General features: G+C 38.3%; 1 protein-coding gene across 1 annotated transcript; it reads right to left on the reverse strand.

The window, feature by feature from the left end:
- Positions 1-20977: 20977 nt before the first annotated feature.
- LOC133992583 (leucine-rich repeat-containing protein 4C-like) lies at positions 20978-22873 on the reverse strand. The gene has a single exon (XM_062431654.1). The coding sequence runs from the start codon at positions 22871-22873 to the stop codon at positions 20978-20980; it is 1896 nt and encodes a 631-aa protein (XP_062287638.1).
- Positions 22874-26916: the final 4043 nt, after the last annotated feature.

Raw genomic sequence — 26916 nt, forward strand, 5'->3', positions numbered from 1 at the left:
AAGTCCCATTTAGCTACATGATGTCGCCTAGAGACTATGCAGAATATCATCTAATCATCTGCCGAAATTAAGTGTCAGTATATATGCATAAAGGCTCCGTTTCAATTAGAAGCACATTAACCAACACAGGCTCAAAGAAATGACACCTTAAGAGCGCATGACTGCATGAAAATGAATCATGATGACAGTAAACAAGCCAGACTGAAATGACTAACAACACTGCAGACACATTCATCATGGCATGCCACATCCCACACTATATTGCATCTTTATTACTCCTTTCCTGTTGAAATGCATATGTAAAATGGGTGTGCATATGCAAGAGAGAGAGAGAGAGAGAGAGAGAGCAGTGTACAGAAAATAGGGTATCCCCAGGGACAGTGCTCACTCCCGGTGGAGCGACCTGTCTTAAATAAATCATTCCATTTCCATGCCCAACTTCCCTATCTTCCTTTAATCCAGTGTGGGAGAGAGTGGAGAAAGATAGGGGAGTAAGCTGTTTGCCTTCCTCCTCTGCCTGTGTATTGCTTTAAGCCTTTGGTAACTTGAGTTCCCAAACTTTTCTTTTTTTTTTTTCTTTTCTCTCTTTTTTTTTGTTGTTGACCCACTTAAATGTAACTGTAAACCCACAAACTGGGTTTTACAGTAGGAGAGGGAAAATTTTCGAATGAATTTTCAGTCAGTAAACAAGGTTGTTTTCATTGGTGTATGAGCTACATAAACTGAGCAGGTTGGCCACACATACTTTAGTAATGAGATTTATTTTCTATTCACTTTGAAATACAATTTTCCACCGAGGTCCTTCTCATTAATTATAAATGACTGAAGACTTAAAAATATATTATAATAAAGAGATCATATGTCAAGTATTGGGATGACAGTAAGTATTGCTACGGAAATTTCCCTGTCACTGTAATCTGCTGCTTGATGGAAGACTGCAAAAAATATTGTTATTCATCCAAAAACAACTCACTTGTTTTTGCTGACTTCAGGTAAAAACCAAACTCCCACCTACCTGTGTGTATTCAGAGTGTATATATGGAGTTGTATAGGAGCACCAAATGCGATTTGGAGGTCACTGGTACTCCTACGAACAGCGTGGCTGTTCTTAAGCTACCCTTGGCACATCCCGTGGGTCTGCCTGAAAAGTGCACATACTGCATAACAGATCAGTTGACCCTGTCAGCTGCTCCTCGCAATGATTGACACTGTGCTCTTAGAAAGCTGCAGACTTTTACTAGTGCTGACAAGACAAGGTTCCCCCCTCACACAAGTTTCTCTACCTCACTGAGCCTAGAGACCCTTCAGTCTTTCATGTTGTGATCAAGTGCCGGAAATATTTGCCAAAGTCTTTTATTCCTCGGTGAGCACTTTGCCGGAAAACTGAGGCACTGCGATGCAAACAAAGCAAACATGAACCATGAAATAAACAACAGTTGATTTGTGGATAATAGAAATTTGACGTGCGTTTCACCACCCACATTAAAAAAAACAACTTGTGGCCTCAGAGCAGGCATTTCATAAAGACTCAATGTGAGGCAAGCACGGAAACAATAGATAATACTAGGCTTCTTCTTTTTTTACTTTGTAGTTGACAAACAGTCTAATGCACACACTGTTCAACAGAGTCAAATGGTCATGGTAAAAACACAGCAGATTGGGCTAATTTAACATCATTTACTGTGATTTGACCTACAAGCCCAGAGAAGAGTTTCCCTGCAGAGTCCCTTTTAATCTTCCTGCAAAATGCCTCTGAGGCCCAACTGTATTTTTTAGAAACCATGCTCATTGGTAAATATATAATAAAGATTCTAAGTGAAAATAGATGAAATGGAACATAATACATGAAAAGCTTTGTACCACAACATGCATCTACTTTGCCAAAATCAAATCTGTTTTTCCCCAAGAACTTTAATTCCATGCAAATTGTCAAAGTGTGTCTGCATCCCATCGCATGACAAGAACCTGTCCTCCGAGCGCAATAGCACAAGGCAGCCTTGTGAGTGAGTGACTCCCCGAGTTTCACACTTACCCGTTAAATCACATCTTCTGGCTTGGAGCTTACTCCACTCATCTCTTGGAAGCCAGCCATTTTTAACATTATATCCTTATCTTAGTTAGTGGAGCCCACCAGGAAAAGCTCCATGCATGGCTGTTTTAGGCCATGGGGACTTCTGCAGTTGGATGTAAACTCCTCATTCTCAGAGCTACATCTCCTCGTTCCAAAAACTTTGCATGTTTATATAAATATATATACAAAATATATTTTGCAATGTTAGACAAAATAATTGTCTCCGACTTGGGCTTTGCAGTATGTCCCTCCAGCCTTCTCCTTATAGGTTCGGTAATATGCTGTTCCCATATAGTGTCAGTGTGTGTCCCGCATGAAAGGCTGAAAAATGCTGAATTTGACTGACAAAACTACCAGCAGAGCATCTCAGTGCTGTGAATTGCATGCCAATGCAGCCTATATATAATTTATAAGTGACTATTCCATAATTGTTTAATAGAGTAAAACAAAATGCAGATGCCTTTTCTTTATCCTCAAAAGAATGTCCAACACTCAATCCAGATATTAAAACAGCTTTCCTCTAGCCATTGACTATAGGTGCTGCAATTAAAGTATATTGGTAGGACAGACATTAATATCTTCATAAACGGACTCAAAGGCCACACAGACATCTGCAAATATGAGAATAATTGGAAAGGTCTTTGCAGTCATTATAGAAAATCGTTGTTCCAGAGTCCAGACACTCTGATTACATTAATTGCCACTTATAAGAACTATGTAAATTACTTAATGCAGCCAAAAAATGTTTTTTCTGCTACGACAAAGATTCAAACTTTTATAGGGTAAGGTATCTTCTAAATAATATCATATAAGTACAAGCTGTTCCTCTTATTTAAGGAGATTTTAAAGTGCATGAAATTATTGTGATTCAATGTCTCTTTTAACAGCCTTTTGAATTTCAGCACATTACTCTGTGATTCAGTCACATAGCGTTCTTTTTGCAAACTTTGGGGGGAAAATTGAAACATTACCCGATTTTTCAGGTTGTATCTTCAAAGGTATTTTCATGATCCAACAGATGTCTATTGTCTGCCTGAACAGGAATCAACATTTGAATCTATTTTCACAGACTGTGCCAGCCGCTGACACAACCTGTATAGCGTATTGCACATAAGAAGAAGGACAGAGCAGAATGGCACAGTCTGTGGAAATACTGGATTTCTACATTGGCTTTACCCAGAGCAAATATTTTAGGATTCTTGGCAGAAAAAAAAGACATCTGTGAGAAAACAAAAATACCCTTTTTGAAGGTGCAACCTGCAAGCAGATAAAAAAAAAAAAAAAAAGAATTTAGATTTGACCCTTTTTACTTAATTTGCACAACTGGAGCTGCTTTAGGTTTCAAAGCCATAACACTAGATTAGTATGTTAAAGAAAAATATTAATTTTAAGCATTAAGTTTACTCTGAAGTGGTAAACCGTGCTGTACATACTGTATGTTCTAAACAGATGTCTTTGTCAGATGACCTGTGGAGGTTTTTAATGGTGAAGCATTAATAAAGGAACATAGTGAAATAGGCGCAGACATTACACAGTGTTTGTACTGAAGATATTCAGACGGCAGTAATTCCAGCATTACTGTAATTAGTCAGCAGCATCACAGCAGGTACGTCTAACTCTTCAAACCACAGCTGTCCTCTCTACCTGCCTGTAAATGCGTCTTACATCACACAGCTGCTGAGGCTTAGCAGCACAGTGAAAAGCCTTAAGAAAAATCTTCTTGTAGGACATTTGGATCTGTATTCGCCATTCAGAACAATTATATCATTTTCAGTTTTATTAGGGCTACTATGATTCTTTTTGCTCAAATAAGAATAAATACAAATAATAATAAGTCATCTTTTTATATAATTTGATAATGCATGGTATTGGAAGTTAGTATGGTTTCTATATTACCACATGGAGTAAGAAGCTGGCAGGATGCTGTTAAACCTGTGCCCATTTCTCTTCCCCTTAAACTTTTCAAGTTCACAACCTTGTGAGCAACATGAAGGCAGAGTTTAAAAAATTGGAAAAAAAATAATCAAAAATCCTTTTGAGACTTCTTCAAAGGCAGGAGGTCACTCTGTTCAGTGCATGGTCACCTGTCCTCCCTGCTTCCAAACTATTGTACTTAACCACAGGAAAAAAATATTGCAGATACTCTACGTAGTCCGGCCTTTCATAGAGATAACTCCTCTCTCCTTACCTTTGAACATCATGGGCGACTGTCAGCAACATGTGTGTGCTTCTGCTCACACCAACACCATTAATGTGTTTTCATCTTCAGTGAGTCTAGCTACTCGGGAGGACGTTGTTCAACTCTAATCACTCTCTAATCCTCTTTTCAAAGTGCCCATTATACATACAGTAGCCAATCTGCACACTGTTACATCTTTAATGACATACACATACACACAACATACACATATTAGTATTTTCTGCTTCATGAGACGATGTGTCAGTAATTTAGATTGGTTGATGTTCGATACAGACCTAAACTATGGACAGATTAGATATATAATTATGTACATCTGCAGTTTGGAAGCTTTACATGAAGCATAATTTACCCAAAAGTCAAAGATCACTGTTTGGCCTTTCATTCAAGTAGATTGTCATTAGCTATAGACACGGGTAGGTTGAATAGTTTGCCTGAAGAGAAAAATGCCTTGTTTATTATTCAATTAAGATTAAATTGAACTTAAAAGTCATTTTCATGTGTTATTGCTCATTATATTACAACTTCAGGGCTACACTTTTCTCATTCGTTATCAGTTCATGGTTATCATGGTTATCATGGTTATGAAACTTGAGTTGTGTGTGAAGGGAACCTCTCAAATTCACTGCTGCTTTCACAGATTTTATTTGTAAAGCTCAGGACAGGAGACAAGGTTTGTTGTTTGCAATGTAATCTATGTAGGACGTTATGTTGTCTGACAAATGTTTGACTACTGAAGATGTATTTTGGTGTCACAGTATACAGAAAGTCTGTGTGGGCTGCGTGTGCATGGCACAATAGAAGCTGTGTTGTTATGAAGCACTGCTTTTCTGACACTCGCATCATGTAACCATTATGAGACCAACTTACAATGCCAGTATACAACGCATTTATGCGAGTACAACTATATATACTGATGAGAAATGGGGGGAAGATTTAGAGGGGTATGACATACTGTACATCAAAGGTGCCAGGCTGAAATCAAACTGATGACAATGCAGCTACATTTGGTATATAGGTAAGCTAGCAGCATGCCCCCACTCATGATTTTAACTCTGATTTAAAAGTATCAAATGTTAAATCAAGTCTAAAGTCTTCTGGAAGTTTGTATCCGACCTTTGCAGTGTTCAAAAGCTAAAATCATCTCCCCGATGTTTAGATGTTATTTTGGGAACAATCGGCAGACCAGTTTTATAATGGCTGAATCTCAGTACTATCTGCCTTTTAGCTTTGACATCACTCACAGGACCATAGTCAGCAAGGCCTTCCAGCTTCTCAATAATATACAGTATAGAGTGGCGGACCGCTGTTCATGTCTTAAAAGGAAACTGAAACTTTGCCCAATCATATTTGACCTTTCTGAAATTCAAGGCTGATGTATTAACTATAATATTCTCCAACCTTTGGAAAGGAGAAACTATTGTCTCTTTATTCTGAAGCTCTTCTTTGTTGAAGCTTTTATCTTGTGCTACCTCTTAAAAGTCTGCCTGACAGAATACTAATGATTAGCTCAAATACAGCCAGCACAAGTGCTCAACTATGCTTGTTAGTCACATGCAGGTGTTGCCACTTGAGTTGTCCAAGCTCTTCTACAAGAGGAGTGTCACTACCGTACAGTATAAAAGCCAGCACCTTTTGTGTAATTTGTGTAAAAGGTTCTTATGTTTAATTGCCGCTTCTGCCAAAGTTTGCATATGTCGGTTATAAAAATCTAGTTGTTTTTTTTCTCACTTTATGCAGCTTTGTGCTGATCATTGTTGCATTCCTCTTCGGGTGTTAACAAGGTCTTCTCTTCAGGCATACATTGTTAGTTGTAGCACTTCCAAGTGAAAATGAGGGTATTTTAACCTACAAGACTGGATGTGATGAAGGCTGATGAAGACCTTTATGGCCACCCATGGCAGTGTCACAGATGCTGCACTTATTATAGAACAGGCAGCAGAAAGTCACGTCAAGTGTTTGTTAGCTTGTTTAAACTGGCTTTATTATTTACATGTGAGCTCTTTGAAAAATGTAACATGATGCTTAATTAATTCTATAGAGAGATCTTTCATATTTTCATGAAGTGTTAAAGGAATAATTGAGTTACATCTGGATATATTGAGTTATGTCTGAATATATTGAATTATGTCTGAAAACAAACTGGTTTAAAATCTATTAATTACTTCTAAATATTTTGTCGAAAAAACTAAACAAAAGCATAAAATATTATGGGAAGGAATAATAATTTTATTTTACCATTCTTGCTGCCAACATTGAAAATTAAAAATGGAAAAACATGACAATTATTAGTGCTTAGCATAACATCAGTAAAGGCAGCACCTCAGGTTGTTTTAGTTACACTAACAGTATGCCCCCTGATGTGTACACCATGCTATGACAAGCAGTCAACAACTGGTGAAGGATAATTATCTCACCAACGAAGCCTCTCAACCCCATTATTTCCACCATCTTTTCAGGAAAATGAGGAAAATAGAGAAAGCGGTTTAGAAAAAAGCCTCAGGGGGCAACGAAGCTTCTACTGTGCTGATACAGACATGAATAACAGCTCGGCCATGAACAGCAACAGTTAACTGTCTAAGCATTGTGGAATATGAAGTTAAATCTTACTGTGTGCATGCAGAAACCTGCATGCTATACTGGTGTCTTACAGCACAATTTCTTCCCCTGTTCATGTCCCACAGATGACGAAAATTGGTTTTCACAAAGATCTGTGGCAGTTGGAGTCCAAAAATCATTTCAACAGTTTCAGTTATTAAGAAAACTTGGGTGTTTTTTTCTTTTTTTCATTTATTCATGCTTCACTGCATTGTAGAGGGACATTTTCCTCATTTTGCTGAGGAAAATGTTCTAAGATTATATTTTTTACCCATACAGTACTGTATGCTCTCACACTTAATTACTGCACTGTATTTTTAGTTGTTCATCCTTGTAACTTTTGTAACTTAATGGTAGACCCCTGACTCATTAAATATCTGGCCAGATGTTATACCATAAACATGGAACACATGGAACAAGGCTCTTGATTAACTGATGGACGTCCAACTATCCCTCCAGGTTGTAGCTCCATTCATCAAACGATAATGAGGAACACACACACACACACACACACACACACACACACACAGATGATCTTTCTCTCAGATCATCTCTTCAGACTTCTCAACAGGTTATTTTCCCTTGCTGCTGCTGCATCGTCATCACTGCATATAAATAGTTAATCTACCATTCATATTGCATGTACTATATATACGGTATTTGTGTAACTCTCCCCCCCAAAGATACTAGTTAAAGGTAGCCTGTGGCGTTTTAGACCACAGTTAGTGCTATGGAGCAGTGTTTCATGTGTGGGTTTTGTTTCTTCTTGTGCATGAAGACGCACATGCACATGCACATGCACATGCACATGCACGCGGGTCAGCGGTTTGACACTATTCCACTCATCCAAGTGATGATATTGTGCCAAGAAACACAGCAGTGTGCCAGCAACAGCAGTGAAGAAGACTGCCAGCTAGTAAACATGAATGTAAACAAGGTGGGCTTCATACTTCTGAGAAGAATCTGCTTTGCAAAGACTGTAAGAGAATGGAAATGCATTCATCATATTTGTAAGAGCTCAAGGATACACATTGAATGTAAGGGCACCTTTAGGTGATGAATTACAACTGAAACTAGTCTCTCAGTTGTTGGCAGTGTGTGTGAGCTCTATAATGCGTCACTTTATTTCATATGGAAATGTTCTTACCTAAATGGGAGAAAATGGCTGTGAGGTCTAGTCATGATACACAATATTAACACTGAACACAACGTATATTCACATACATTTGTTTGTTTGTATTTGCACAATATGCCCACAAGAATTTATGATCCAATTAAGATATTTATGAAACAAAAACTTTTGTTTGTTTGTGCGCTTAATGTTTCAGGACTTATGATCCAAAATGTAAAAGGCTTTATTAATGATTGCATGGTTGCACTATCCACTTCAAAAAGTAATCCATTTTCTCTGTCCCAAGGCCTAACTTTCCACCAAATTTCATTGATAGGCAAAGCAAACAAACAAACAGGAAAACAAATGTAGCTGAAAACAACTGAACCTCCCAGAGGTAATAAAAAAAGAGCACATCAGCTTGTAAGCTGATACCGCTACGTGTGTGGACTATAAGAAACTACCGTGACTATAGAGATAATATTTTGTTTCCAGGCTTATCCAAAATGTAAGAAGAGGACCACCAATGCATTGCATTACAGTTTATCTCAAGGTAGTCATATTGAAGCTCAGGTTTGCATGTGCACTTGGCAGGAAAACACAACTACTAAGAAAGAAAGGGAGATGTAATTTGTATGTATACAAATGTCAAAATGTCAAGGCATGTAATCCTTTCAATAGGTGATGAGGTCTTTGGTTAGAGCTTGGCGGGACTCCAGAATTTAGCACAAGGAAAGTGCTTACTCCAAATTCAGGAGGTGAACACTGAGTTCTGATCCTACTTTCCTCTTCCCTCACTCCCGCTCTCCTGTGCACTCACACAGCCTCTCTCTTGCTTACTTTGAAAGGATTATTTCGGTATCAGTACATATGGATTTACAGTAGCAGCATACAGTATATCCTGAGTGGCATGTTCCATTTTAATTCATGTCAGCATACTTTAAAGCATGTTTTCCACAGATGTAAGTGGACTGTAAAAAAGTATGTTGTTCAGACAAATCAGTTAAGGTCATATCACTACAAATCCTCAGCCCATATCCCCAAATGATGCATTTCCTCCCTGATAAGAGCCACATCATTCACATCAAAACATTTTAAAAGCATGCAGCTGCCAGAGAAAGACACATCTACAGGGTACACATTATCCCATTTAGATGATTAACAGACTTTTTGCAATTTAATGTTTGTATGCACTGTGTGTGGTAGGCTTTCTGAAAATCTAATCAATTTTCTTGAAATTGCAATGTAATTAAATGAGTCATTGCATAAGCTAAAAGTTATTAAACTAACTTCACTTAAGTAAGTACAAGGGATAAAATGAAAGTAGGTTACAATGAAATAACTTTATGATATATATGAATAGGCTTTATGAACCCTAGAATGGATAACAGTGAATGAGATTTACCGTATGTGTTATTTTATTTTGACATTTAATCTTTTGGTGATCTATGTATTATTTAAACTCCCCCTTCACTCAAAACGTGTTACTGCATATGGATGTATAAGCTTCACAGTGCAGAATGATGTGGGTTCAGAGTTTGATACTAGAAGGATGTTTTCATATATATCTGCTAAAGGGGGAAACTTTCTCTGTGTTCACTGAAAATTTGTTCAAGTTCAAGATGTTGCAGCTAAGAGCATGATTTGTGACATCACAGCTAGTTTTGAGCCAATCCTGGTCTAATATTCAACTTATGCATGTATGATGTGGAAACTTGAAGCCTTCACTGCACAAATACTGAGTAGACTCTTCAGTGAAGTATTTTTGTGTCAAACAAATGAACTTGTATAATGAAATACATTGCATATTTATAGATTCTGGACTCTTTCACAAGGGAGAAAAAGTAGATGCCATTTTAAGGATTTTAATCAGATAATTGATTTTTTTTCTTTTGGCGGAGAAAACAAATTAGACACAAATGATTATAATTCAAATTAGAGTATTTCATATAAATCTTAAAACATGCCTGGAGGGGATATTTAAAATTCCTGTTGTCCTCATTAATGGCAATTTCTTCACCTGCATTGTGAGTTTGTTTATATCAACAACTAAAAAGATTTTTAGCCTAATTTGTTTTTCTTTTAATGTTATCTGTTTTTAGTAATGTCAACAACCTTTTGTTGTTCAATTCCAAATCAACCCTAATAATTTCCCGTGGGATTTTTCCCCCACTTTGTCATCTGGTGCACAATCTTCTGATTAAAAACTGTACACATTGTTTGATATTCAATGAATTCCTTCAATATTTTTTTTTTGAATAACAAAATCTCTTCAACGTCTGTCCTCCCACCACTTGTCTGTCTTCTTCCACTTACAGCAACTGTTGCTAGGCAACAGCTCATGCCTGCATTAGAATATTAATGTTTACATAAAAACAATATTCAATAGTTGTTCAATAGGATATCCGATTTAAGTTGCATTATCTAGTAATTCTGCTGGAATTGTAAGTGCAGTGAAAGATACTGCAGTGATTACAAAAAGCTAAACATTGTTGTATTACAGTATCATACTGTAATACAACAATGTTTAGCTTTTTTTTATGGAATAGTATGAACACCTGAACATCGGCCATTTGAAGTCTTTTCCCATGCTTTTCCCATGCAGCACTGAACCATCATAGCTTCAAAATCAATCTGTTCATGGTTTGTTTATAGCAATAATATATAATATTAAAGATGGGAGAAGATCTCTGAATCAATACTCCTCTTCTAAAAATAAATAAAGCATAATAGTAGGAAAAACTCAGGTCCCAGTTTAGCTAATTACCTCATAAATGTGTTCAAATGTAGTAATCTCTAGGCCATAGACTAAAGTTTGTGTTTAAGTTTAGCATAAATCAGTTACATTTAAATCGATATGTGAAGTTACAGTAGATTAACCTGCTAAAAGGCTGATTCTGTTTTGTTTTTTTGTTTGTTTTCTTCAAAATTCCAGGACTACTGCAAAGACACCAGTGTGTTTTTATACCATGTCTTTACTGACTTTTCTTGTCTGTAATCCTTTGTTCTTCATCCCACCCGCTGTGGCATAGCTGTAGATTGTGCAGAATGCACATCACCGTTTCTTATTACCACTGTGCTACACTACCTCTGAACACTAGCTGCCTGTCAGGCTCTGAATTGATTTTGGAGTTTTTTACAGATTCCTTTAAAGTCTCGACAAGGCTGGGCAATTTCTCAAATGTTTTAATTCCTTTAAAACACAGAGTGTGTTCTGTGACTCTGCGGCAGGGCTCTCCTGGACATTTCATAAGGCTGGCTTAAGTCCATATACAGTATAGATGATTGGGCTCTTGCCATCAGGGCCAGATGTCCTTCCAGAGGAGCAGAAAAATGAGTCAATGCAATATACTCTCAGCTACTATACAATTATAAAAATATCCTGTTACTCCTATATCTGGAGATTTAGTTTATCTCTTTACTTTCTTCCCTAGTCTTTCATATTTCAGCCATTTGGATCCTAAATAATGGGAATATTAATATGTCCTCCTCTCTGGTCGGTAAGACTGTAAGTCAGTGATTCTATTATTCTGTTGCTAACCCTGCGTATGAACTATTGATATACAGTTTACTGAACCAATAGTCTGGCATTTATCAAGTATGTAAGAGCAGAAGTGCTGATCGATAGTTCATTTTGGCTTTGCCGTTGTAATGACATAAACAATCGGGAGTATCTGGTGGTCTTTGCTGCTAGATTAGCGCTCTTAGATTAGAGGTGCCAGAGTGAAGCAGCAGCCTGTCGTTTGAATGGCTGAACAGTCGCGTCGTCGGCTGCCAGCTCATCAAAGCACGGAAAAGGGCAGAGAATATTGCTGCCGCTGCCAACCGTCACTCCCAACGCAGGTAACCACCTGTTTATTATGAGACACTTCTGTTGCATCTGAGCTCACAGCAGCCGCCTCTGCAGCAGCATCACACTCCTCTACCGGCTGTGCAAGACCCCTAAAACCACAACTATACAGCCCCAAACATGGACTGTGGCCAAATGTACACCACTATGCAGGTCTGCACATAGCATCTCTTAAGTAATCAAGTAATTATTTAGTCTATAACAGTCAGAAAATCTACCACAGCCCAAGGTGATGTCTTCAAATTGCTCTTTTGACCAACATATTCAGTGATATAAAACAGATCAAAACAGCAGACATATTTGAGAAGGTGGTGCGAAGAAATATTTTTACATTTGTGGTTAATAGATAACCCAAATGATTAATCAGCTAAACATTTTAACACTACACCTACATCCACAGCTGTTACATCATAGTGCTCTCTCCCTCCCCCTCTCTGTTTATGCAGCTTTTCCTATATGTCAACCTACAGTGGATGCACAGTGCACTTTTATGACTCTGCCAGTGCTGCTTGAAACGATGCCAGCGCTGCAACACCAGCACAATGAGATTTATTTCAGTCTCAAATGTACTGTGTGTAGGCTTCCTGATGTGTTCATGTTTAATCTGCTACTTGACAGTCTGACCCGTTTGCACAACATGTGAGGTCCTGTTGCAGTTTGTTCTCCACCGAATATTTCAGTCTTGTCTTGTATAAGTCGCTTCCAATTTGTCAGCACTCATTAGTCAGGTCACTCTGTTCCCTTGTATTCTGTAATATAAAGCAATTCTGATTTAGATTCAAGCCAGGGAAATAATTGCTATGCTGTCCTTTATATGCCATTTAAAAACATTCATTGTTTGTTTTGTTGATTTGCATATAAAAATAACAAGCTAGGGAATAGCCTGGAATCTAATCTTAAAATTATGTGTAGAATAATATAAATAAATACTGTATTATTACATCAACAATAAATGAATATGTAGATGTAGAAATCAAGTCATATATATATATATATATATATAATATATAATAGACTCACTAATGTCTGTTATAACTGTAATTCTGTAGTTCTTTTCCGTCTTTTGGAATGCACTTTGTGCTTATCACTTGAAATGTCTTAATATACAAAAAATAATAATAAAAATATGTTTTTTATCAGATGATACTCAGCTTGTCAGATTTGGCTCGTTAGTGCTTTTTGTTGTAATAAGCGCACACACACTACTACAGATTAAGGAAAGCTGATGTCTTCCAACCTCAAAAGGGGTAACATTGACTGACATCTGCATGTTGTTTCTGAGCTATCTCTCTCAAGGAGAGCTCATTTCTGGAGCTGCAACACATATTTTAGATTTTCAGCCCACATGATTTGAACACGCATGTTCAGCGTTGTGTCATTTTCAGGCAGCAAACACATGCCTCTGCTGCTGCCAATTCACGCTAATCTACTTTTGGATCATTCATCGTAGCACCAGTTCTCTTCCAGTAGGTGGAGATTAGCAACAGATTGGCTGCTGTCAAGGCAACATGCAGGCATTTTTTGTCTCGTAATTGGAAGTCCATAGTGACCAGTGTTATTTCAGCTAACCTGCCATTATAGAACATATAGGTTCCAATAAGTCTCTTGTTTTTGACTCACTCATTCTGCAGTATCTGTGGCCTATAAATGAAACCACTGAGCTCGTATCAAGCTGTAACTGAACAAAAACTACTGTAAATGATGCAATAATTGTAATAACTGAACAACTCACACTCTTTGTAGTGACATAAAGTTGGAATCCCAAATAAACATTTTTCAGCTGTGTGTTTCAGTCAAAGATTGAAATAAATTATCCATTAACTGGCATATTAATCAAACCAAATAAAATAGCATCTGCTACTTTATACACACACACACACACACACACGCACACGCACACGCACACACAATCACGATCACAGTGAGCAGCAAGGCCATGTGAATGTTTTCTTCCTCTCCATAAAATCATGAGACACTTGGCTCCTTCTCTTATCCAGTCTGTGCAGACAAATGTCTGCAGTTACTTTGGGCATAAAAGCTGCCAAAACTGTGAGAGATGCCAACCTAAATTGAGAGACAACTATGCCTGCAAACACAATTTTACTTACCCTAACCCTTGGCCTACATCTGTTTCACATCGACTTCTGCTGAAAAAATGTTGCTGTGCGTGAAGTAGTAGTAAAAATCTTCACTTACTGAATACAAACACTATAAATATTTTTGTGAATAATTCAGTTATAATATCCAGACAAAGTGGTGCAAATTAAGTTGCTTCTTATCTATAACTCACAGAATATGGGTTGGTTGCTAGAAAGCGGAAATATACACTATTTCACTAAAAAGAGATTTTACTTTCATTGATTAATTTCTAATTGCATTTCCTTTTGTATACATTATTCGATTGGATTATCTATGAATCCCAATGTAAATTTGGTATGTTAAATTCTAGGATAAAACAGGATGCACATACCATAGTGAAAAAGAAAACGTCATTTTATAGCATGCTTAATTGTTTTTTCTTTACTTTATTGGATAATAAGAGAGAAGGGATGAAACAACCAAGCTTTTCAAAGCTGATTACAACCAAGATGATGCAGTTACATGGTCTGTGCCTGAGCCACCGGCACAATCCAGACATTGCCCTTTTTATTATTCCTCCCCACACCTTTCAGGCTGTGCATGCTTCTGGTTGGCAACCTCACCTTCTCTCTCTCTGTCCACCTTTCATATGTGTAACAGGTGTTATTAGATGCTTGATTATAGACAACAGCAGTCAAGTGGGAAACCATCTGTTTCACAGCTTGCTGGTGGTCCATTTAACCTGGCTGTCTTTTCTTAGAGCTAGGCTCCCTGAGCAGAGATTTTCTTAAAGGAGACGTTTTGCACTTTGACCTGAAAATTAGAATGTATGATTTGGGTATCCTGTCTGTCTCTAATTTTTAACCAAAGAGTAGGCAGCAGCAAATATGCTGTTTACATATTTAAGCTAGTGTAAAGGTCTCTTGTCTACTGAATAATGAGTTCACCCTTTGTCATGGAACCTTTTGAGAAATGTTCAAGCACCATGCATTACATAAAATCCTTGCTGAAAGACGTATACACTGTTGTGCAGTATTTCAGTGTTTCTTAAGATTTTAAGCTGGATGCAGCAGTTGTTTTGTCATATTCTACAAAGTCTGTTTGACGGTGGTCTTACGACACACTCCTGACATGCTACAGAAGAACGCAGTAAAGCTCCTTCACTCACTAACAAAGCTGAAAATTGTTTGGAAGCATAAACTAGCCTTTGTCATTATGAAAAAAAAAACCCTGAACACCATGTATTGACCACCCTATTGTATGGTTGATCCCATTTATAAAGATGGTAATAAAAAATATATATATTATGTACCTACATAGATCAAAGGCCCTTGAACAGAGGAGGTCAGTGACGAGCGTTGAAAATGGACATGAGGGGCTGAAATTGTGAACGCTTTTTTATTTTTTTAGATAGCAAAGATTACAGTTGAAAAACAGTAAAGCTTCATTTGAAGAAAGAATGAATATCAGGGATAAAAAAGACACAGTTGTGATAATTTAATTTTCTAATAACTATGGTAATAATGGATAATATACACAATGAGCTTGAGTTTTTTGAATGCTAACACATTGTTTAGTTTAGTTTAAGGGTTCAAGTTTGACCAGCAAGTGTTGTAATAAATAATTTTCATCGTATTTATTATGTCTTAGTATATGCAGGGGGCGAACTACAGGGGAGCCAGGGTGAGCTTAGCTCCCCTTAATATGAGATGAGCTCCCCTGAAAACATGATTTGTGAAATTTTGGGAGGTCTCTACAATATTGAATATATAATGTGTTTTGCCATGGATTTCTATTTTTCTGGATTTTCATTATCATGGATTAGTCCATTATTGATGTATGATTCACACATGAGGGTTATTCATCACTAATTCACTTGAATAGATATTGGCATGCATGCTTTTCTTGCCATCACCATCAAAGCGTGCCGATGCTATATCATAAACTTCACTCAGTGTATCCGAAAGATCAGAAAAAACTCAACTTTTTGGGTCACTTAGTCTGAGCACCAAATTGACATTATTCTTTTCTCTATTATGTGGTAGTCAGCAGACAGCTATGCCAAAAAATCTAAGTCAATCGTCTTTTGAAGAGCAACCACAGCCGGTGGCGTCTTCTATGGCAAATGTTAGCTTGACAACAACCGACAATGATATAGACACTTGCTGCCGGGACTGCTGTCAGCACAGTACATCTCTCTGCAGTGTGTACTGCGCCCTGATGGGTCGTATTGTATCATACAATAATGTTTGGTTTTGATATCTTAGTGGAGGTTTTATGTGGTCATTAACTGACTCCCCCGAAAGTCATAATATAGTTCGCACACTGAGTATATGGATAAACTCCTGCAACATTTGACCATTTTCTGAAAGCCAGATGAAAGGAACCATAAATGAGAGAATGTACTGAGTTACAAAAGCTAGTGAAACAGCAGCTAGTCCAGAAGTCACATTAAGACTTTGGCTTTGTACAAATCAACATGCAGTATCTTGCTATTTAGTGAGCCCGAAGTGGACATGCTATTTCGTATTTCAGCTTTTTCTTTTCTTTTGTTAACCTATTCCTATAGCAACATGGCCACACTAACACAGCCCTCATTTTGTATGTTTTTGTTGTTGTAGCTATGCTATTCTTTAAAAGTTCCTGTATTCATTTTAACTGGTTGGAAAAGTCTGCTGCATGTATGCGCTGTTTGTTGCAGACACGTGCAGTGCTGCCTATTAAAGTGCATTGATGTGGAACAGAAACCTCCAACATCTAAGACTTGATCATTAACTTATGAACAGCAGACCTATTAGTGGACACAATTGAAGTTATCCATATTACAAACGACCAAACTGGTTCTTCTCCAGGTGTTTTTCTTCTCAGTGTAGTCTGTGAATACAGTGCAGTTCTGCAGCAGATTTTCAGGTTTTAGATAACCACTTCTTCACACCAGCACATGAAGACACTGCACATAGCCTCAGAGGAGCTGTCTGGGTTCTTTGTTTTTTTTCTCCCCTTTTCTTCCCTCCTTGTCAGACTGTGCTCACAAGTACTGGAACTTGCCATTTCTGGATCAGAGTATGACGTGCTAACACTGACGTCAAATGTACTGAAAAATAAAGGCATGTTAAATAATATTCACATTTACAATTCAAAACCCACATAAGCCTCACGGAAAACAAACGCTCTGCTGATTCACTACTGGTGAAAATATTCTCCCACATACGGTGTGCATAATATAACTGTCTGTAAATTAATGAGATTACAGCTCAGTTCCTGAATTAAATGCGACATCATTTCATTGAGGCTTAATGTGTCACCTCTAGGATAAATTGATCGGTTAGCGAATGAATTAACGACCCCTTTTGTTAGACTGGACATTTGAAGCTGACCATACATACCAATAAGTGTCTGAATGACGCCTGCACCAATTGCCTCACAACATTTCGCTGAGCAGCCATCAAGCACTTTGTGAATGAAATGGAGCAATCCCAGAGGCAATTGTGACAGTGAGCCATTTTGTGCTATTTGGGCAGTGGGCATGTCATAATGAAAAGCAGACTCTTCACTGAATGTTATACTTTTTTTTTTCTCACACGAATCATGATTATTTCCAGTCCAGATCAATTTAATTGATTTAACATTAAGTAAATTTGAAATTCAAGTGAGGGAAGTGCAGGCTATTAGGCTTGTATTTTTCTGACTGTGACAATGTTCTCCAAGGCTCTGTGAGGTTCTTTGTTCATCTCATATTGAGTCAGTGGAGGGAGCAGGAATAGGCTATTGGCTATGAAATTCTCAGCTTTGCCCACTTGAATCAAATAATGCTGTCAGACAGATGGAGTGATTTGAATTAGATGAAAGAATAGGACTTCCCATGTATAATACAGAAAGATCACTTCCTTTTCCTCTAGGAGAGATCCACTTCCCTCATCTAACCTCATAAAATAAGCTATTTCTTCACAGCACATTCTTCTCCGTTCAGAAATCCGGGAGCTGCTTAGTAATCCTTTTTGTTTGAATATTTCTATACACGTGTTGATGTGGAAATGGGACAAAGACAGCAAAATGGTGACAACGTCTCTGTGAATAATACATTCAGTGAAATCTATTGGAAAAAAGAATTGCAATTTTTATTTGTATTCATGTACAGTATGAACTACAATCTCAGGTATCAATAATTGAACATTATCCTCAGAGAAATTAGTTGGACTCCTTACAAGCACAGTCTCTTGTTTTTTTTTTTTTTTCTTGTTTTTGTTTTGCTTTTTTTCATTTTTTTTAACAATTGAAGCACATGTAAAATTATGATCTGAAGTTTTTTTTTCGCATTATGTTTTTGAAAATATTTTTTTTTTCTTTTTGTAGAAATTTAACCATTTGATGATCATTCTCTCCAAAAATGAGAGAGAATATTCCCACATACAGTAACCCTCCCCATACATAGACATTTGGCAGAATAACACACAAGAATTTCATCACCTTGGCTTAGGGTTTTGCACAAAAATCAAGCTCACTCTGCTGGTATTTCATGTCCAACATTCTGCACGTCCGTCTTAATTTCATTCTGGCACTCAAATGTCCCCCATGTAAAGTCATCCTGCTCAAGGAAATACCAACACAGAGATATTCCATGTATACCTTCAATAACTGACAACCCTCCTTCCCAAATATATATATATATATATATATACATACACATACATATATATATACACATACATATATATATATTCAAATCTCAATCTTCTTTTTTCACTGTAGCCAGCATCAACATTGAATCAATAAGCCACCAAAAGCATTGAAAAGAAATTGAGCACTGAAAAAGAAAACAGTGGAAAGGGAAAGAATGGTTCACTCACTGACGATACCATTGACGGTATTCAAGCACTCAATAAAAGGCTGATGATGAATAGGTTTCTGTTTCAATTGTTTCTGCTCCATTTATAGTGTCATATGTCTCTACCTCACCAGACATGACCAGTCTTTAGATGTATATGTTCCGCCAACTTTCTTCACCATGCCACCATTATTGTAGAAAATGTATTAATATATTTTGGAGACTGACTGATCAGAGGTGTTTGATTTTGTGAGCGACAGTGCTTTATTATTCTAGTTCTGTAAGCTATGGCGGCTGTCTTCACAGAGATGAAAATCAATAAGGCGAGTAGAGCTGTGGACAGTTAAATTGTTCAATTTTTCACATCATGTGGTGATTTATTTCATTTAAATAACTGAAACTCGCGTGGTGCTCTGCAAAGGTAACGTTATGTGTGGCTCAAATCCCATTAAACCCATCTGTAAATATACATTCCATTATGCCAGTTTTGTCAATAATCAGTTGCATTTGTGAAATCGCCATTGGGAAATTAAAATATGCTTGGTGCACAGAGACCAAAGCGAAAGGCATATCTACCTCTTATTACTTTTTGCACAAGGTCACTGTTTCCATGGCGACAGTCTGATGGCTAGTTTTGCCTCCTTATTTCTTATCTATTTTTCACTCCTCTCCCTTCATATCTGCAATATCTCTGTTTGAAGACCCCTCATGACCACTGTGGGTCTGTTCCACCCCCCACCCACTGTTCTTCACTTTTCATCCCTGCCTCACCCTTACTTAAGACTTCCTCTTTGAAAGACTAAATGAAAAAGCAAAGCGTAAACAGACTACAGGAGAGACAATGTTTTGATGATCTATAAATGATGCAACATCAAAGTGTGTGTGTGTTTTTCTCTGACAAAAATGAGACTGAGCAGGGGTCGCTTCAATATCAAAGGCCTCTACCCTCTGTTAGATGTTAGGCACAGGGAGAGTGGAAAAGTCTCATGCTGTTTTGTTATCAGCTTTCCTCTGTTAGTCTGCAAATGAACTGCTGATACAGATTAATGAGCTATAACCCATCTCCCCTTATTTTGTTACAGGTTTCTAGCTGCTTCACTGACTATGTTTGCCCCGTCTGTGTTAGTCTGACAGGGTCACACTACATTACAAAGCAGCCTCATTTGCCTCTTTATCTGTACTAACAGATGGACTATCAGTGCCCGAGCTTGTGTGACCCTGGGGTGATGGCAAGGTAACGCGACACTGAGTGGACGTAGATCATTACTGGGTTAACAGGGAGGCTACAGACTGCAGCCTTATGCTCCCCTTCATTTTCCTAAGCAATATTCTGCCGTCGTGCGGCACATGCCTCCGGATAAAGCGAGACAAATGAGACATGGCGAGGGGTGAGGAACGTGCCTGAGCTAAGTGACAGAGAGACAATCAAAGACGCACGAGGACACTGAGGAAAATAGAGCGTAGAGAGAACAGACAAGGAAGAGGCAGAAATCAGGAATAGACGAGATGGGGAGTAGTAAATAAAAAGGTAAAGGGAGTTGTAGGGGCGAGAACTTAATCTTAATTAAAGTGAACGATGTATGGCTGCTTTTTAGGAGCCACAGGGGAAATGCACATTTACTCATTTGGCTGCTTTGCTCCTCAGGCATGCTGGCTTCACTGTGATATCATCAAGAGCTCTGTCATTAAAAGATCTAATTTTGTGCTGAGTGGCAGCTAGAATGGGATAGCTATGAAAGTAAACCCATTTTATGTCTTCATAGACCTCTAATTTAGACAAAGGATGCTGAACAACTACTAAAGAAATGCTTACAAATACTAAAACAGTGCCCTTCACAAAAACGTATTAATGTTTTAATGACATTGGTTTTAGTATAAGGTCAATGTGCATGGTTTGATGGTTTCACATGGGCTGTATTTGATACATTCCATATTCATTGTAAGTAAACCATTCTTTCCCTTGTGCAGTATTACAGAGAGAGAGAGAGAGAGAGAAATAAAATGAGCTAAAAAGCTATCACAAATTGTTTTTCTTCATTTAGCCACTAGACATACTTTTTAATAAATAATCTTTGTTTTTGTAAAGACACTTGTTAAAGTATCATATGTCGTCCCTTTGCCAAATGCTGATTTATCAACATCAACCGTGTCAAGTTAATGTCATTTTGATTTATTTTATCTTCATGTTTTGGTCCATTGTACTCCAAGTATGAAACTGCTGAAACTGGATTTTGTCAAATGCAAGATCAGATTTGGGTCTCTTGCACATTGTCTTTTGAGCAGGCTTGAATCAGTAAAGGTTCCTGTGTGGCTGAGCTGTGTATGGTACTGAGCATTGGAGGGTGATGATAAGTGCTCTTGTAGGTGTTGTAGTGGTTGTAGTGCTCCAGTGGGGGCAGCGATAGGTGTCTCTCCATGGCAGCGACACCTGCAAGCTCTTCTTCAACAGTAATGACCTCCATGGAGGATGCAGGGCCATCAGGATCCTGCTGGTTATGCTGCTTTCTCATCTTGTAGAAAATAACCAGCAGAACAGCAGCCATAAGCGTGATGGCCACAAAGCAGCCAATGATAATCTTGGTGGTTTTCATCACCTCATCCAGGCCATTGAAGGCTCCCTCTCCATCTACATCAAGAACTGGAATGGTATAAGTCCGCTCTGTGGTCCGTGTAGAAACAGGAGTACCTTTTGTCGTTGAGGATGACACCCATCCGAATGGGGGAAGTGGTGTTTGGAAATCATCCCCCGTGGTGTCAATGGTCTCCACGGTGACTGTGGTAAAATAGGTCACCCCGCTATTTTCCACAGAAGTGACATTAAGCACAGCAGAGGCAGAAATGTTGCCTGCTGTGTTACTAACCATACAGGTGTAAGTCCCAGTGTCCTGCATTGTGACGCTAGTAAAGTTCAGTGTCCCATCATTGAGTACAGACAAGCGCACCTTATAAGCCCCATGTGTCACCAACGAGCCATTTGGTGTAAGCCAACTGATGGATGTCAAGGAGCTTGTACGACATTTAAGCTCAGCACCCATGCCTTCTGTCACATTCAAGTCACTGGGTGGCTCCACAATGACGGGAACATCACACTGGAAATAGCTGTGGTCCAATTCCCCAATATAGCGACCTTTAAAGACGGTAGGGCTATGGCAACGGGCACAGCAGCTGGTATTGGCAGGTACTGTCTCCTTCAGCCACCAGCTGAGCCACAAGATATCGCAGTTGCAGTTCCATGGGTTGTGATGGAGGTGGACCCGTTCCAAGCGATGCAATGGTGTGAATAGGTCGTGTGGTAGAAAGGTAAGGTTGTTGTGAGCCAGGTTGAGCTCCACCAGTGACTGCAGGTCGTCAAAGGAATTCCTCTCAATAGTTTGGATCTGGGCATGCATCATCCACAGCTTCTGGAGATTCACTAATCCTGTAAATGAGCTAGGCTTGACAACAGACAGCTGGTTTCCTGACATTTCTAGCTCTTCAAGTCTAACCAAAGGTATTATGTTGGGGATCTCCTTGAGGTTGCACATTCCCAGGTTAAGGTAACGCAGATTGCTCAAATCCTTGAAAGCTCCTTCAGAAATGTAAGAGAGACGTTTCAGCTCACCTAGATCCAGCCTTCTAAGCGAGGGAACTCGGTTGAAGGCATAGGATGGTATACTTTCAATGGGGTTGTTCCGAAGCCACAATTCCTTCAACTTGGACAAGTACTCAAATGCTCCATTGGGGATTGTTGTGAGCCGATTATCAAAGAGCTCCAAGGTGTTGAGGCTGGCCAGCCCATTGAAGGCGCCAATTTCAATGCTGCGGATATGGTTCTTACTCAGCTGCAGGATCTCCAGATGGCGCAGATGTTTGAAACTGTCCACCTTGATGACCTGGATGAGGTTGTCCTGGAGGTTTAGGTACCGAGTGTTGGTGGAAATGCCATCTGGGACATCCCGTAGGCTGCGACGGGTGCATATGACTTTGCTGAACTGGTTACTGCATGAGCAGACAGAAGGACAGGTCTGTGCACGAACCAGCCCAGCCACCACCAGGATCTGAAGGGCCAAAAGTAGCACAAAGAGGGGGTTGGACAACGCCCCCTTCAGCCTACGACCTCTCATTGTCTGGCGCTGGAGGGAGGAGACCATTGTGTTCAGCATTCATAGTTCATCCGCTGTTTGTGTTCTCTGCAACAAAAAGAAAAGAAAACAATAAAATGACTACAGTCAATGGCATATTTGACATATTATAGACAGAATGATTAATTCATAGAATAACCAACAAATTAATAACAAAAAGAATAATTTAGTACAACAATAATCTGTTTATACAGTACAATATGCTCTATAAAGAATGAAGAAGGGATGAGAGCAAGAGATGAATTGACAGCTTCAGTTAATTGTCAAAACTGCCCAACTGTGGAAAATTACAAGCTTTTTGTTGGCTCTCTAACCCTGGATTGTCCCAGATTTCCAGCCTTCATGAAAGCTGATGCATCTACACTAGAGACCTAAAAATGAAAAATGAAACTTCTCATCTGTTTCCCATTTGAGCAAGACCTGTTAACTCCTTGCCATCCCCTTACTCATTGGAATCTGTAGCTCGAATTATTAATACACAAAGCCTGTGTCATTACAATTGTAAAAGAAATATTACAATCTATCAATGTCATGGAAAGCCACAAGACACATCTCTGATACTAGAGCATTTGAGTTTTTCAATGGATGTGACCCTGCACTTACACTGTACATGTGTTTTGCATACACATGCAAACAAATAGGAATTGCTGTCGTTATAGAACTCACATCTTTAGGTATAACACAATATATCATTGACGGTAACTAATAAATGTTATACAGTGATAAAACAATACCATTTTTTTCATAATCTCAAGTATTTACTAAAAAAAATTCTATTAGCTGTTTATTGCTTTTGGAACATGTTATCTGTTCATTTCCTGGCGTTGCAAAAGCAGCATTTTTCTTTATTTCATTATTAATATTTCATTATTGAAACGCAGTATTGCAGTGCTGTTTACTTTTAAACTCAATCCAATTTATCATTACGCCAACAGTCCTGACAAATAGATTGATTAAGGAGTGTGAAGAGACCTGATATTGTCCTTGCATAACTTTAGCAGAATTTATTCTCTCCCAAATCAAGTGTCTAACAAGAAACTTGTTACTCTGTTATCTTAGATTAGATTAAATTAGATTAGATTAGTCTATTCAGCCAAAGTGTCTAGGAATATGGCTGTGTGCTCAAGATATAAATAGACCAAGACATTCATGCACATACAGTACTGCCTGTACCTCCCACTTCTACACAGCAGTGTTGATGTGTTGCTATCACCTTTTATTATCTTCTTTCCCCAAAGATGGTAACCTACAAATAAATCAATACATACAGTATTCCAAACATATCAAACGGTGTATGCCCATGAAATTATGAAATGAAGTCAGACACAATTATTCAGTGCAGTTACAGTAATACCTTTGCCAAGAGCAAAACACCCTTGCCTATTTCAAAAAACATTAACCTTGCATACTGGGTCCTTAGCGTCAAGTATTCTCCTTTTCTAATTCCAGCTCTTCCATCTCAAGCTATCTGTTAATCATCTCTTTTCTTCAACCCACGAGCAAGAAGAAATTAGTATATTGTGACAGGTGTTTTCTAAGCTGTAAAAATTGTTAACTGAGGTGGAATTGTTCTCCAGTGAGGATGAGTGGCTGACTTAATCAGTAGAAATTAATCTGCATGTGGCTTGGTTTCTCACCAGCCAGGCTGCCACGTAGTGTAGGGAGGCTGTGGAGAGACGAGCCTCTGCTGGGGAATCAGATCGAATGAGGCCTCCCACTGGCAGGAGCTCATTTTGTCTGGCTGGAATTACAACAACCCTACGCTACCACCTAAGAGAAGAAAATGTCAGACATTACTAATACACTGATAGAGATTATCAACTGTCAATAAAACATCTCTGTTGGTTTTTCTACTGGAATGCAATCAGAGCTTTGGCCACATGCCTTCTTAATAAAACATTTTATCTGAGTACATTTTATCAGGACAAAATCCCTCATTACATAAGAAGAATGCACATTAAAAAAAGCTTCAAAAATCCATCCTCTCTTTGTTGGTGCAACACTGCTTGGATTAATTTCATCCAGACATGCTCAGCATGTATTCAGAGCCACTGAAAGCAGTGCTGCTTACAACTAAAATCCTGCCAACAACATAAAAACACCCACCCTTACTTTTCTGCTTCTGCACCAGAAGCCACTGGCATTATGTCTGACACCACTGTGATTTGCCAGATTCATTTGTTATAATGAGTTTGTTGGAAAAGTGCTAGGGTAACATATGTCTCAATCAGGGTGTGCATAGCAAGGAGACTGTAATAATATAAAGCTAAGTATTTCAGAGCACTTAAATTACAACGTCAGATGATTACAGTGTGTCAGTATAGTGCACTGCAAGCAAGAGACATTTTACACCAACTAGCAAAATGTGCTAGCTTGGACATTCTTACGCACCACGGAAGCAAGCTTGGCAGTCTGAACCTAAATAACTTGTCGTTGAAATTTGGTCCTAAATGTTGCAGTAAATACAGACGTCTCAGAACCACATCCATTTGTGGTGCAATGTCAATCCGTGCTGCTTTGATGATTTTATCAACTGGGTTCAAATTAAATACTTGCTACAGACGTGTTGCAACAACAGATTTATGCTTACAGCATAAATAATTTATTTCAATAAACCACTCTCAACCTAAATCTGCACAGAAAATAACGTTTAATGTGGTTTTGCATTGATAACTGAATGTGGGAGATTCCTACAGTATCTGCCGTCCACAGCATCCCACCACCTTGCGCTTGTCAATATACTTGCGTAGTTAAAAGGGCCCTTAGTGTCTACGAATCAAGAAATTAAGTGAAAAAGATTCTGTTTCATTGTCTCATGAGAGGAAAAATATTAACACAGCTAAGCTCTATGAGGATGAAAATGTACAAGAACTGTTATTTAAATGAATTATTAATAAAATTGCTTTGCAGTCACATCTTAGCATGTTGGCATATTTACCATTTCCCCCGGAGTTCTAAGGGGAGACTTGGACTGTTTTATGTACATTGCCATAATCATTTGAAGTGATAACAAATAAACATTTTAATTTGCACTTTCACTCTCACACAAAAAAGTCACATGTTCAGCAGCAAGCTAGTGTTGTGTGTGGCACAAGAGTGTTATACCGATGTAATTAACCCTGTTCTGCTTAATATGCCCTCAGGGATCACAAATCCTTAACCTCCCACATACCAAATAGCAGGACTTTAGTTTGAATTATTAAATTAAATGTAATAATTTTAACTTTAATGGAGACAACATGAAAATAGGTTTATTCATCAATGTATGATAATATTTGCAAAGAGAAAAAAACATCTAAACAGGGGCCAAACAAATTATTTATTAGACAACTAATGACACTTGTGGTTGATCCAGTCAGTGTGAAATTGGTGATTGTAGTGAGTAAAATATGAATTGATATGAAATCTGGCAAGTCTTGCCTCCCGATGGAGAAAGAAGCCTGTGACCACTAAAAAGGCTGTCTGATGAACTGAATGTCATTTGGCTAATTCATTCAACACATTACTGATTCATTAAATTTGCATACGTTTGTTGCACATCTTGTTTTTAGCCTCGTTTGTGCTCATGTTGTAACCTCACAAGCCATCTGGATCTTACAAGGCCTTTGTGAAGTAAAGGTGACTGGAAGATACAGATGGATAACTGATTTGTTGTGTCAGTGTTTGAAATGATGACACAAGTCTTGAGGGCTAATGAGTGTATTAGCATATATGTGTTTATACCATGCATAAGGACCTAAGCTAGCCAACAAACAAGAGAGCATATTCAAGGATGAAGTTGGTATAATCCTGCATTTGTCATTTAAAAAAATCCCAGGCGAAAACCAAAAACAATGCTGACCTAGTCTGTCTTTCAATATTTCCGACTTCACTCTCTCAGATTTCCTCTCTCTGACACACAGCCCAAAGCTCATTTTGTTATATTGCGCACAAAAAATCTTTAAAAGCAGGTCACAAATAACAAAAGCTAAATCATTTCCTAAAACAGCTGGAAACTGTAGATTTGAGAAAACTCTACAAGGAGTAAATAGTGTTTTACTTGGGAACTATTAGAATATTGTAGC

This window comes from Scomber scombrus, chromosome 1 (genome assembly GCF_963691925.1).
Source record: "Scomber scombrus chromosome 1, fScoSco1.1, whole genome shotgun sequence".
In the NCBI taxonomy this organism is placed as follows: Eukaryota; Metazoa; Chordata; class Actinopteri; order Scombriformes; family Scombridae; genus Scomber; species Scomber scombrus.

Bases quoted from the DNA above. Each gene is read 5' to 3' on its own strand.
- LOC133992583 (XM_062431654.1), bottom strand. From the start codon at position 22,873: ATGCTGAACACAATGGTCTCCTCCCTCCAGCGCCAGACAATGAGAGGT.